The sequence below is a fragment of the Taudactylus pleione genome, unplaced genomic scaffold (assembly GCF_031769625.1).
Source record: "Taudactylus pleione unplaced genomic scaffold, aTauple2 ptg000155l, whole genome shotgun sequence".
NCBI lineage: Eukaryota > Metazoa > Chordata > Amphibia > Anura > Myobatrachidae > Taudactylus > Taudactylus pleione.
This window is the reverse complement of record NW_028284557.1, coordinates 747,535-761,705: the sequence shown is the minus strand read 5'-3', so window position 1 is coordinate 761,705 and position 14,171 is coordinate 747,535. Positions and strand designations below refer to the sequence as shown.

Genomic DNA, 14,171 nt, shown 5'->3' with positions numbered 1-14,171 from the left:
GCTCCAGACGGAAGGCGTTCCCATGGGAACGCCTCCGTCTGGGCAGCAATGCCCCCGGCACGCCCACCAAAGGGGGCATGCTGTCAGTCACCATCGACAGCACGCCCCCTTTGGTGCGAGATCCATAGTGACAGCATGGCTGTCGCTATGCGGGTCTCGCGCATGCACATGACGGAGCTCCCTCCGTCGTGCGCATGCGCATTAGGGCACCATCGACCAGCTTGCGAGCGCTCAGCGCTTGCGAGCGAGTCTGAATTAGGCCCTCAGTGCAGTTAACATAGTGTGCAATTTTAGAGGTTATTGCTATTAAACCAGACCTAGTGCTAGATTAGCACTAACTTTTCCACTTTTTGTATACTATTTCATATGTTGCTGATAAAGTTTATGTCTACAACTACATTATATGATTTTAATGAGCTAAAAAAGTAAAAACAATCTTGTACCTACCATCACAGTCTGATGTTATCATCTTATGATTAGGGTGTATTGATTAGTCACATATCCCAGATATAAGACATATCCAGTGCAGACCACACATGTAGCAAGGTTTAGCGCTGAATTATCAATTCTTTGTATAACGTGCCAAAAATAAGGACACCATTCTATTCAGCAGCTCACTGCAACCATCAGATTAGTAGCCCAGTGTGCGGAGTTTATCTATTTTCTACATTTCATACTTCCCTGGCTGTTAGGAGAGAATATTTGTTTGGATATTTACTATCAAGTAATCTTCTTATTCAAGTTCGTCAATTGATGAAAAGAAACCTTTATGTGCCTGCCCTCACCTTTTATATGGTGAGTTTAACCCATTGGGGTACCTTTGGATTTTGTTTAATCTGGAAGTCTGCACTGCGATGTGTTTAATTTTATTTATATATGAGAGAAAAAGTCCAAGACAGAGGCTCCCAAACTCCATCATTATCGTCCATGTTTAAAGGATATACAAGCTTTAGCTCAGGTAACTTAATTAGTACATAGGGGGAGGGGCCCTAGATTGCACACCCTAAACACAATGTGAGGTGCTACCTGCTGAGACTTATAATGCTGCAAACATAAAGAGACAAATGCAAGTGCACACTCTAGCCATGCTGAACTTAATAATATAACTGCTAAATAGCATCAAAGAGGTTCTTTGCATAATAATGGCCATAATTATGGGCCTGCCCACCGCGTCCAGGTGACCTATCAGGCAGGTCCCTAACACTCCTATGGAACAAATATAGGGCACGGGACCCCCCAGGCCAACCCAGCAGAACCACCCCATGGCATCACACTAGTGTGAGATTTAAAGTGAGGGTTAAAGAACAATAAAAAAAGCCTATGTGTTAAGTCCTACATAAGTAGGAGGTTATAGTAAAAAGTGTATGAAGTGCTACAGATATAAAAAACAAACTAAGGAAATGAAAAATACCCAGGCCCATAATTATGGCCATTATTATGCAAATAACCTCTTTGATGCTATTTAGCAGTTATATTATTAGGTTCAGCATGATTACAGTGTGCACGTGCACTTGTCTCTTTATGCTTGCAGCATTACAAGTCTCAGCAGGTAGCACCTCACATTGTGCTTAGGGTGTGCAATCTAGGGCCCCTCCCCCTATGTATTCTGTACTGTGTGTATGTATGTACACTGGAAGGATGAGACTCCTTCCACCTTGATTAGCACACCTCCCACCTGTTCCTGGGTGTTTTTAATTAGCAAGGAGTCCTTGCACTCCAAGACTGCACATCTAATGAGGCACACTGAGGGTAAGGCCTATTATATATATATATATATGCTGTGTCAGTTTTGGGACTGGTATTGGGGTTCGGGGCTCTCTGGGCAGGTGTAGCTGGATTGCTTCATGGCATCATAATGTACACTTTTTCATTTCCTTGCTTTTTATATCTGTAGCACTTCATACACTTTTTACTATAACCTCCTACTTATGTAGGACTTAACAAACAGACTTTCTTTATTATTCTTTAACCCTCACTTTAAATCTCACACTAGTGTGATGCCATGGGGTGTTTCAGCTGGGTTGGCCTGGGGGGTGCCGTGCCCTATATTTGTTCCATAGGAGTGTTAGGGACCTGCCTGATAGAGGTCACCTGGACGCGATGGGCAGGCCCATAATTATGACCATTATTATGCAAAGAACCTCTTTGATGCTATTTAGCAGTTATATTATTAGGTTCAGCATGGTTAGTGTGTGCACTTGCATTTGTCTCTTTAGACTTAATTAGTACATTAAGTCAATTATTTGGAAAAGGAATTACAAACACTCTTAAGGAAAAAGATACTGTTAGATGCACACTTACCTTATATATTTATAGGTGAGTGCTTCCTTCCAAGAGATTGGATACACAAAGGATATATATAGGTAACTGAATTTGACTGCAGAGTATTCTACCTCCTGTGCCTGCTTTATTAATTAGACTTATACAGTAGGTTACTAGTTTTTTCTTCACTGAATCCTTATGCTAATGTTTCTAATGCCTTTTGATTTGTAATAGTTAATTTGTTATAAGGATTCTTTCCAGCCTATTGACCAAAGTGAAGGCTTGACTTATTTCTAGCCCTAGATGTTTGGTATGTGTCATTTATTTACTTAAGCCATTTTTATTGCTAGCTTTCTTGTGGATGGCCAATGGGGGGTTTTCATTAATTAGTGTCCACAGTTGCCTACATCTCTGTATAAGTGTCAGTATATAGGCTGGATAGCTAACTGGATGGTGCAGTTTTTAAAGTGCAGTCTTTTTTAAGTGCAAAACTGTAGCGTTAGACCTGCGTTAAACAGAAGATAAACAGAAGGAGGAAACTCTAAAGGCGGGTATCCACTTATAGATATACAAACTAGAGCACGATTAAGACATTGCTGTCGTGCCCTCGTTTGTATGTCTAGTGATGTGCCTAGACTGAACGTTCACTCGTTCAGTTCAGGCACAGCCCTGATCCCCACACATGCTGAACCTGACGATTGCAGGATAACGATGTCGTTATCGTGCAATTGCTTCGTTAAATCGCTAAGTGGATACCCCCCTTAAGTTCCATCAAACAACAAACCTCAACGGTCTAAAGATTCAGGACTGTTACAACTGGATTCCCTGCGCGATCACGTCAAGAGCACAACACTTCTATTGCTATTAATAATAATGCTGGCCTTCTGATTCTCACATACATCTCAATGCTGATCGTACTTGTCCCCATATCAGTTTACCTCTTTCCACTTAGAACACTGGCCCTGATTCAGAGCCGGACGCTCTGACAGAGCGCTCGCTCTGTATCAGGGCCGGGCTATTTTCTTTTTAGAATGGCCTCCGGGCCGCTCACATAGCTGTGGGCCACCGTCATGCGCATGCGCTCTGGGCCACCATCAACCCGGTTGCGAGCGCTCAGCGCTTGCGACCGGGACTGAATCAGGCCCACTGGCCCTGATTCAGAGCTGGACGCTCTGAAAGAGCGCTCGCTCTGAATCAGGGCGTTTTGTTTTTTTTTGGAGTGGCCTCCCGGCCGCTCGCATAGCTGTGGGTAACCACTCACAGTTATTGCGAGCGGCCAAGATGATGGTCGCGATGGTCAAGGCCATCGCGACTATCGGGCTTGCGACGAGACCCTTGCGGTAGGGTCTCGTGGCCGCAAGCCCCAGAGAGCTGCTGGCTCTAATAGAGCCGGAAGCTCTCCCACTGTCATCACTCCGTTTGTGAAGCCTCCCCCCGGCCACGTCTCCAAAACGGTGCGAGCTGTCGATCAAAATCGATAGCCGCCCCCTTTTGGTGCGAGAACCCGAGCGACGGAGCGCCCGTCGCCAGCCGGGTCTCGAGCATGCGCACGTCGGAGCTGGCGTGCACACTGGGCCAGCATCGACCCGCTTGCGAGCGCTATGCGCTTGCGATCGGGTCTGAATCAGGCCCACTGTGCTTTATCTTAGCTCTCTTACCTAGCCTCACATCCTCTATCTGCTTACAATCTACATTATTATTAAAATTCTGCAAACATTAGAACCCCACTTTTAATCCTCTCAATAACAAATCTGTTAATCTGCATACATATTTACTAACACTGTTCTTTCACTTGCATTTCTACAAATCTCCTGCATTCATATTTAATTTACATTTCCAAATGTCATTCCTCTTGTTTACTTATATACACCATGACAAGGTTTTCTTCAACTCCCTCATTCAATCAGTCTCTACCTAATCCTCTGTTCTGCCCCTTGCTTCCACCTTTATCCTTTCCCCCTTATCTCTTCCACCTCCTCCTCCCCTTCTCCCCCCCTCCTGTCTGCCTACTCTTCCCTTCTCTCCCATTACTCCACTTTCTTCCCATTGTCCTACTACCCCAACACTAAACCCTCCTCCTACACTCCTCTCCCTGTCACTTCACACCACTGCCATCCACATCTCCCTCCCTGCCCACCTCCTACAGGTTCCCTTTCTAGCTCAGGTGCCCGCACTATCACTAAACTCTATTCATATCGGTCCCCCAAATTAATCTTACCTCCATGTTGTTACAACAACCCGGATTATCTTACTCACAACTCCCCCACAAATGCTATGTTTCAATCCTGTGCCCTCTGGAATGCCAGGTCAGTCTGTAATAAACTGGTCCCCATCCATGACCTTTTCATCTCCAACTCCCTGAATCTCCTGGCCATTACTGAAACCTGGATCTCACGCTCTGACACCACTTTTCCTGCTGCTCTATCCTCTGGGGGGCCTCACCTTCTCCCACACCCCCTGGCCTGGGGGTCGCCATGGTGGTGGTGTTGGGGTCCTCCTATCCACCAGTTAGTCCTACCAGCTAATACCCTCAAAACCATCCCTTACCTTCCCCACATTTGAGGTTCATGCTATACGCCTCTTCCAACCAGTAAACCTCAGAGTAGCTGTCATTTACCATGCCCCTGGCTCTCCCTCCAAATTCCTTGACAACTTTGCTTCCTGGCTCCCTCACTTTCTCTCCTCAGATCTTCCCTCCATTATCCTAGGTGATTTTAATATTCCTATTGACATACCCACAAAATCCTTTGCCGCTACACTCCTTACCCTCATCTCTTCATTTGGTCTCGTCCAATATACCTCATCACCCTCCCATGTGAGTGGGCACTCACTTGACCTGGTCTTTACTCACCATTGTGATATTTCTGATTACTCCAATTCCCCATTTCCCCTCTCTGATCATCACCTTCTCTCATTTAACCTATCCCTCTCTCCTTCCCCCACTTTACCTCCTAAGGCTACCATTACTAAGCGTAACATTGAGGCTATTGACACTGTTGCTTTTTCCTACCTGCTGGACTTCTATCCCCTATCCTTTCTCTCTCCTGTCCTGAACAAGCCACTTCCCTGTACAATTCCTCCCTTACTTCTGCTCTTGACTCTGTTGCTCCGGCAATAACTACCCACCCTCGCAGATCCACACCACAACCCTGGCATTCCAAATGCACGAGATACCACCAAAAGTGTTCAAGAATTGCCGAGCGTCAGTGGAGAAAATCACGCTCTAAGGCTGACTTCCTCCATTTCAAATTTATTCTCTCATCCTACAGTGCTGCCCTGTCCCTCTCCAAACAAACATATTTGAAGAACCTCATTTCCTCCCAGTCCTCAAACCCCCGGCGTCTCTTTGGAACTTTCAACTACCTCCTCGCCTCCCCTCCTCGCTCCCTGCCCTTGACTTTGCTCCCTACTTTACATCTAAAATTGACTCCTTACGTGAGGACATCATATCCCATCAGACTCTCAGCACTCCTGCCCCTCCTATCCCTGACCATTCCTCCCCTTCTGCCTCACCAACTCTGATATCCTTCTCCCCTGTTTCTGGAGAGGAAGTCATGGCCCTCATCCGGTCCTCCTCTCCTTCCACCTCTCCTCTTGACCCAATCCCTTCCTGTATCCTCTCCTGCCTGTTCCCATCTCACTCACCTCTTTAATTTCTCCCTATCATCTGGCACTGTCCCTTCTGCATTCAAACATGCCCTTGTCTCCCCCATTCTTAAAAAACCTACCCTTGATTCTAACATACTCTCCAACTACTGACCCATTTCTCTTCTCCCTTTTGCTTCCAAACTCCTTGAGCGTATTGTTTACAACCTCCTTACCACCTTTCTTTCCTCCCACTCCCTCCTTGACTCATTTCAATCTGGCTTCCGTTCTCTCCACTCTACTGAAACTGCCCTCACGAAAGTGAGCAATGACCTCCATACTGCCAAATCCAAGGGCCACTACTCTCTGCTCATTCTCCTTGACCTCTCTGCTGCATTTGACACTGTAGATCACCCTCTCCTCCTGCAAATCCTTCACTCTCTTGGTTTACGTGGCACTGCCCTCTCCTGGCTGTCCTCGTACTTCTCTGATTGTTCCTCATCTGTCTCCTCTCATGACTCCTCTTCCCCCCATTTCCACTAACATTAGGAGTTCCCCAAGGCTCTGTTCTTGGACCTCTCCTTTTCTCCCTATATACGTCCTCTTTAGGTGAACTCATAAACTCCTTTGACCTCCAATATCATCTCTATGCTGATGATACTTAAATTTACCTTTCCACCCCTGAGCTCTCCCCTGAGCTCCTCACCCGTATCTCCAGCTGTCTCTCTGCTGTCTCTTCATGGATCTCCCAGCGCTTTCTTAAACTTAACATGTCTAAGACCGAACTGATCATCTTCCCACCCTCTTCCACTACCTCACTTCCCACAATTTCATTATCTATTGATGGCACAACTATCTCCTCTAGCCCCAAAGTGCGCTGTCTTGGAGTTATACTATGTTATGTTCTGGGTTGTTTGTGGACCCGGGGTGGTAGCAGGAGCGATCACAGAAGCGGATTTGAATAAAAACCTAGGTTTTTTAATAAGTGCTTGAGAAGACCTAAAATATGGCAGTAAATAAAAGTCCAGGAATATATAAATGTGCACAAGAGTTCTGTGGTGGGAGTAATGGGTTAATGTCCAAGTAGAAACAATTAGACCTGTCCAGGTGTGCAGGTAGTGAGACTGAAAATAATCAACCAGGTATGCAGGTAGTGATGCAGGAAAATAATAGCCAGGTATGCAGGTAGTGAACTAAGGCAATGAGCAGGATGTCAGCAGGCTCAGGCACTCAGGTATGGGCAAGGGTGATGGAGGAAGCGGGGTAGTCCAACGGAAGCTAGGAGCTGACAGGCAGACTGGGAGACAGCAAATTCACAGGAACAGGATAAGCACAGAGAACTCCCTCTAAGCTAGGCTGAGATACACGTTGCACTGGCAAAGAAGGAAGGCACTGACCCTTCCTAAATACCCCATGCCGTGGTGTTACTGGCCGGAGGGAACATGTGACTCACCAGGATTGGCCAGCCGCATCACATGGCCAGAAGGCAAGATGGCGGCGCCCAATCCAAACGGAACGGAGACGCCGCCAGGCCTTACCAGCGCAGAGTGATAACAGGCCCGCACAACAACGTGCGTAGCCAAAGCCCCCCGCCAGACACCAGCTCCACCACCAGACAGCCCGCGCCACAACGACCTCACAGGTAACACCCGCCTAGCGCCATGCTGAAATACCCTGGCCGTGACATCCTAGACTGCTCCCTCTCCTTTAAACCACACATTCAGCACCTCTAGCAGTCCTGCCGTTTCCACTTAAAAAATATCTCCAGGATTAGACCCTTCCTCACCCAGGACGCCACTAAAACCCTCATCCACTCGCTGGTCATCTCCAGATTGGACTACTGTAACCTTCTCCTAGCTGGCCTCCAAGTCTCTCACCTCTCTCCACTACAGTCGGTTCTCAATGCTGCTGCTCGGCTCGTCTTCCTCTCCAGGAGTTCTACATCTGCTTCCCCTCTCCTTCAAGCCCTACACTGGCTCCCCTTCCCCTTCAGATGCCAATACAAGGCTCTTACACTCGCCTACAAAGCCCTCACCAAATCCTCTCCCACATACATTTCTGACCTTCTCTCCCTGCACACTCCCGCCCACCCACTTCGCTCAACAAATGCGTGCCGCCTCTCTGACCAACTGATTACTTACTCCCACATCCAAGATTTTGTCCGTGCTGCTCCCTACCTTTGGAATGCTCTACCTCTCCTATCAGACTCTCCACCTCTCTACAAATCTTCAAACGGGCTCTCAAGACCCATTACTTCATCAAGGCCTTCCAGCACTCATCCTAACCCACTTCATGCCCTTTCCTCCCTATCTACACCTTCTGTGTCATGCCTGTCTGTCTGCCCCTCCCCTTTAGAATGTAAGCTCTCTCGAGCAGGGACCTCTTCCCTCATGTGCTTCTCTTTACATTTTCTTCTACTCCTTACTCCCCATAAGGGCACCTAACACTTGACTGCCAACTCCCTGCTAATTATTGTGAGTGCTTTAATCGCTATTGCAGCAATGTATATAAGTCGTGTCCTTGTCCTGCACTGTAATTTACTAGTTTCTTTTTCACTTACTAGTTTTATGTACTATGTAAGGCGCTGCGGAACACTTGTTGCGCCATATAAATAAAGGATAATAATAATAATATATATATGGTGAGTGTAATCTACTGGAGGCGTTTTCTGATTTAATATTTATTCGGATGCTACATCAAGATAGTTTGTCCTATATGTTTACATATATGTGAGAGACCATGTGACTCTGAGGATATATATGAAAAGAAAAAACCTTTCAAGGCATATATACCACCTCAAGTAGGCGAGTGCTATGCCTTTAGGAAGTTCTCTTTAGACACACTATTGTTGTGTCTCTCTCTTTCTTCACTTTAAATACCAAGACAGAAAACTGTGGGAAAACGATGGACCTTTCCTGTTCAGTTGGAAGTAAGGATCCACAGACTCTTTTCAAGCTATGTAGAAAAAGGAGGGGGATTTAACCCCCTATTGTTCCTCAGCACACTGAATAGTACTTGCAACAATATTTGAAGACTATATGGTCATAGAAATTCAGAGATATTAGTTGCATGCATTTGCAAATACATGGAAAGCTGCTAGGCCTCGACATGGCTTCTCTGTCACTAGCAGTCCCTAACATTAGGAGGTTCACGTCCAGTGCGCAGCCCAGGACCCCCCCAGGGCATTACACGAAAAATGGAAAAAGTGTGACAGTGCAGTGTAAAGTTATCAGGAGGCCTTACATTTGATAAAATTTATATGTGCCTTTATCATGAGGCCTTATAATTGGCATATTTTACATTTGGGGTGAGCGTTCGGGCGTTGGGCTCCCGGGGCTGGTCTGGCTGGGCCCCCTCATGGCATCACCACTTAATACACATAGTTGCTTTTTACATCACATATTATGTTTGTATTTTTTTCATGTAATATTTCACATATATTTTAACCCCTTTTTCCAACACTCATTAATTAGCCTTACACTTCTATACTTTACACTGCACTGTCACTCTTTTTCCATTTTTCGTGTGATGCCCTGGGGGGGTCCTGGGCTGGACGTTTTTCGGGGTGCACTGCGCCCCGGACATGAACCTCCTAATGTTAGGGACTGCTAGTGACAGAGAAACCGTGACGAGGCCTAGCAGCTTTCCATGTATTTGCAAATGCATGCAACTAATATCTCTGAATTTCTATGACCATATAGTCTTCATATATTGTTGCAAGTACTATTCAGTGTGCTGAGGAACAATAGGGGGTTAAATCCCCCTCCTTTTTCTACTTAGTATGACCCCTCCCTTTAATGCACCTGATTAGTGCTGCTAGATTGATTGAGCAGCTGCCATTTTTTGTTTCTATTCAAGCTATTTAGAGTGCTGTTTGGTCTTCCTACTCTTTTGGCTCAGATCATGTTTTCAGGGTGGGTATGACTCCAGCAGCTGTATTTCAAGCACAGGTTACTACAAGCTTTCATTGTTGATAGCTATACATGCACCAGTTTTTATAACCACCTGAAATAGAGTATGGTATTTTCAATCTACTGCTAACATGCCATGTTTAAGGCACTATTTCTATAACTACATTTCTGGGCTGTCCTCCCAGGTTGAAATCAGAACACCTCTGGGAGTGATGAATATTTCAAATTGCCATGATAACAGGCCAGTAAATGTGTTCTTGAAGAATTGTATGGGTGGCATCACACAGGAGCAAATTACTACTATTTTTCCATTCAGAAACATTTAGCATTTTGAAGCTATGAATGGATTCAACACATCAGTATCAATAGAATGTTCTTTCCCTGTCACACAAAAGTATTTCATATCAGAACCATGCTACATGGTTTCTGGATGGACAAACTCCTGTGTGACACCACTTGTGCTACAGTCTCTGCTGATACTATACTTATTGACTACTCCTCTTCACACAGGGTTCTTGAAGTGCAATGCCTACCAAGTACCCCATTCAGGAGACTATCCAGTATACTCATGTATGAGTTGAAATGTTACCATACCTCGGTTTCTTTTTTCCAGATAGCCATGCTTTAAAACCTGTTCAGGTTGATCTACATCTCCGGAATCTGATAAAAGAAAAAAAAAATTATTTTTTTTAAATAAGTTACATAACAACCATGGAACGAAGTAACCTGAAATATGTTGCTTAAATGATCAGTACATCTGAAATGCAAGTTGATAACTGAAAAAGCAGCTTTTAAACCGTTTTCAACTCGTGGCAGCCCAAACAAGATTTTAAAATTGCTAAGGCACACCATCAGGCCCTCACGGGAAAAAAAACACACACACACATATTGGCCCCACGGAAAAACACTCACAATTTGGCCCCACACAGGAAAAAGAACAGACATTGCCCCCCACAGAAAAAATTTAAACACAATGGCCCCCACAGAGCAAAAACAAACACATTGGGCCCCACAGAAAAAAAAATAAAACAAAATGGCCCCATTGAAAAAAATATAAAACAAAATGGTCTCCACAGAAAGAAAACAAACACACATATTGGCCCCCACAGAAAAAAGAACAATCGCATTGGCTGGCCCCCACAGGAAGAAAAAAAAAATCACTTTGGCTTTCCGAAGAGCCCAACACTGTCTGGGCCAGCAGTACAAGTAAAGTCAGCTCTGACCTCGGGGCACACTTGACAACTGCTCACGGCAAACGCTGCTGTAGAGTGTCTACCTTAGGCTCAGAGTGGCTAAATCAAAATGACTACCTTCAGTAACAGCTCTTTAGCAAAATCCAGAAAGCTTTACATCTCTATCTAATATTTCTATAAGCTAAAACCAATTTGCATTTCAAGTTTAGTAAAGGCCCCCATACACGATGCGATATAGCAGCCGATCCGACGGATTGGTACGATATCGCTGCTGTATCGTACGGTCTGTGGGCATGATATTGGCCAGATTTGCAAATGCAGATCTCCAGATCTTACTGCATGTCCACTTGATCTGGGAATGCGATGTACGATCCCATGCAGTGCTATGCGGGTGGGGGTGCCAGCATATCGGGCGGTCGGCCACCCGATTGCTTCGTGTGTAGGGAATGCCCGATATTTCGGCTGTCGGATCGCAAGGTGCATATTGCACAGTGTATGGGGGCCTTAAGTTAGTATACATGGTGCAGGGGGAGGTAGGGTATGTGTCTCAAAATGTAGGCGTGCTAATGCCACCTTTTTTTCATAATCTTTGTTCATGTCCAAAAATTCGTAAATTCCGGGGAAAAAAATATAACGTTTTATTAATTCTGTTTTTCACTTGACTCTTTGCAGAGATCTCTTAGCAATGCTTTGTGCCAATTTCTCTAATTAGGACCTAGGGGCTCGATTCAGAGCCGTTCGCAAGCAACCCGATGGTTGCCCACTACGCACACGCCACGTCCGGCATGTGCGAGCTCCGCTGAGGGACTGAAGTTCAGTCGCTACGGGGCTCGCAACAAGACGGGGCGGATGTCGATGTTGACGTTTTATGGGCGGGTAGGGAGGGTGGCCGGACAAACGCAGGCGTTCCCTTAGGAACACCTGGCGTTTGTAGTAGGGCTTACCGACATCACTACTGATGACAGTAGTGGACTTCTTACTCTATTAGTGCAGGAAGTCCACTCGGGCTTGCGGCACCTAGACCCTACACCAGGGTCTCGTCGCAAGCCCCGATGGTCGCGATAATCGCGATGGTCTCCTGGCTGCTCGCACAAGCTGTGGGTGGTCTCCCACAGCTTTACGAGCAGCCGGAGAAAAAAAAACGCCCACATTCAGAGCGAGCGCCCGCCAGCAGCGAGCGGCTCTGAACCAGGGCCCGAAGATTAAACATATCATTCCTCTGCTCACGGTCATTGTTACCTTTGCTAAAAAAGTTATATTGTGTAACTGTACCATGTCTATCACACCTTTTCTTGAAGCAGTTAAATTTATTCTTCTGAAAAAGTTATATTTTGATAGAAAGACTACCTTCCTAGATCTGAAATTGGGAATGGCCCTTCATTTCTAAGAAGTGGGTTAAATACCTTGAGACGCTAGACTACTCTGTGCAAACCAAGATTCTCAAAAATTTTTAAACCACGTCCTGGAACCTTTACAGACAACTCTCTTGATAGATGGCCTCCCTTTGTATAAGTTTGAATGGTGCATAGATTGTTTTTACATTTTTTTTTTTTTTAAACATAGCATGTTAGAGCAATTAAAGGAAAGTTTACAATAACAGTATCACAAAATAAACATGGATACAAAATTGGTAACAATAACATACTGGAGTATACTATGGCAGAAAGAGAAAACACAAATGTATCGAAGAAGTAAGGATACAACACATGGATAATATGTTTCAAATAGAGAATACAAACATGTAATGGTGCATACACACGGTCAGATTTTTCTTCAGATCTGAACGATAATTAAAAAAATCGTTCAATCGTTCATATCTGAAGGAAAATCTGACATATCTGACGATTTGAACGATGCGCATTCCCGATGGTCAGATAACGATATCCGGCATCTGATGTGTTTGCAGTCAGACTTGGACGATTCCATTCATTTTAATGCAGTCAAAAATCTTTCAAATCTTTGTTAAAATCGTTCATCTGACAGATCTGACCGTGTGTATGCTCCATAACAGTTGAGAAAACCTGAAAGGAATCAGTGTTGTCAACTCTGAAATTAAAAATAAGCAACCAATAAGAAAAAAAGAAGCCCAAAACAAGCCCAAACCAATCATAAATAGCCCAATAAAAAAGCCCAATTTATGGGGGTGTCTCTTTGTCCTCACTATCTAGCTACCTAACTTCCTTTATTCCCCCCTTCACTAACCTAAATATTTTAGTGTGTGCACAACCTTACTATATGCCTTTATTGCTTTTCTCCCTCTACACCAGCCTCCATATTTTACCTCCTCCCTCTTTTCATACCTCATTACCATGTCAGTCTTTAGCTGGGTACACACTTGCCGATGTGTGTACCAAGCGATTTGACGCCCAACCATGTAATAAATATTGTGCGGTTGAAACGTACTGCACGATGCGGTGACCGAACACCCAATATGTCGGGCACTGGCTCCTTCCACTATGCAAGCATTGGCATCTGGGTCGTTCCATCGGCCCTACATGCAGGCCAAAAGAACGACCCCATTGGACGACCCGTGGGAGTGTGCAGGTTCGTGAATAGTGGGTACACACTGGCTGATGAGGACGATATGTCGGTCCGATCAGTAGGATTGGGTGACATATCATCTAGTGTTCATCCTCCTTCATTCCTGTCATCTGTCTAATGCCATTATCCCCTCTCTTTAACAGCCTCAGTAGTTTTAACTCACCCAGATGTACCTGCCTCATTTCCATCATCTATTTTACCTCTCCCTCTTACCTGCCCCCTCCAACTTCACCCTGTCCACTGGCTACAGCTCTCTATTCCCCAGACACAACCTCCCTCCTTACAGTCACTACAGGTGTAAAAAAAAACACACACACACACTTACCTCCAGGGGTGCCTCAGCAATGCACAAAAAAAACAATCCCAAAAACAAGCTACCTTAAAAAACAAGCAACAAGCAACCATAAAAAAAAAAACAAGCAACTCGTGAAAAAAAGAAGCCCAATTCCGCTTGTTATAAGCGGATTTGCTATGAAAGGAATCATTACCATAGCCATGGTGATTATGACCAGTGGCGTAACTAGGGCAGGGCGGGCGGGGTTCGTGCCCTGGGCGCCGTTGGACCGGCGGCGCGGGGGGGCGCCGCCGGCCACGGTACCGGCCCGCCCGCCCTAGTTAGCCAGTGTAGCGCCGACTGCAATGAGTGCGGTCAGCGCTACACATTTACACAGGACCGGCG

The 14,171-nt window shown here is 45.4% G+C and overlaps 1 protein-coding gene across 1 annotated transcript in view; it reads right to left on the bottom strand.

Moving 5' to 3' along the window:
• Positions 1-14,171, bottom strand: part of SKAP1 (src kinase associated phosphoprotein 1) — a 591,854-nt gene that overhangs the window by 166,319 nt on the left and 411,364 nt on the right. The window contains exon 5 of the mRNA XM_088474694.1: positions 10,353-10,418. Within this exon, the coding sequence (XP_088330820.1) occupies positions 10,353-10,418 (66 nt within the window). The remainder of the gene's footprint in view (positions 1-10,352; positions 10,419-14,171) is intronic.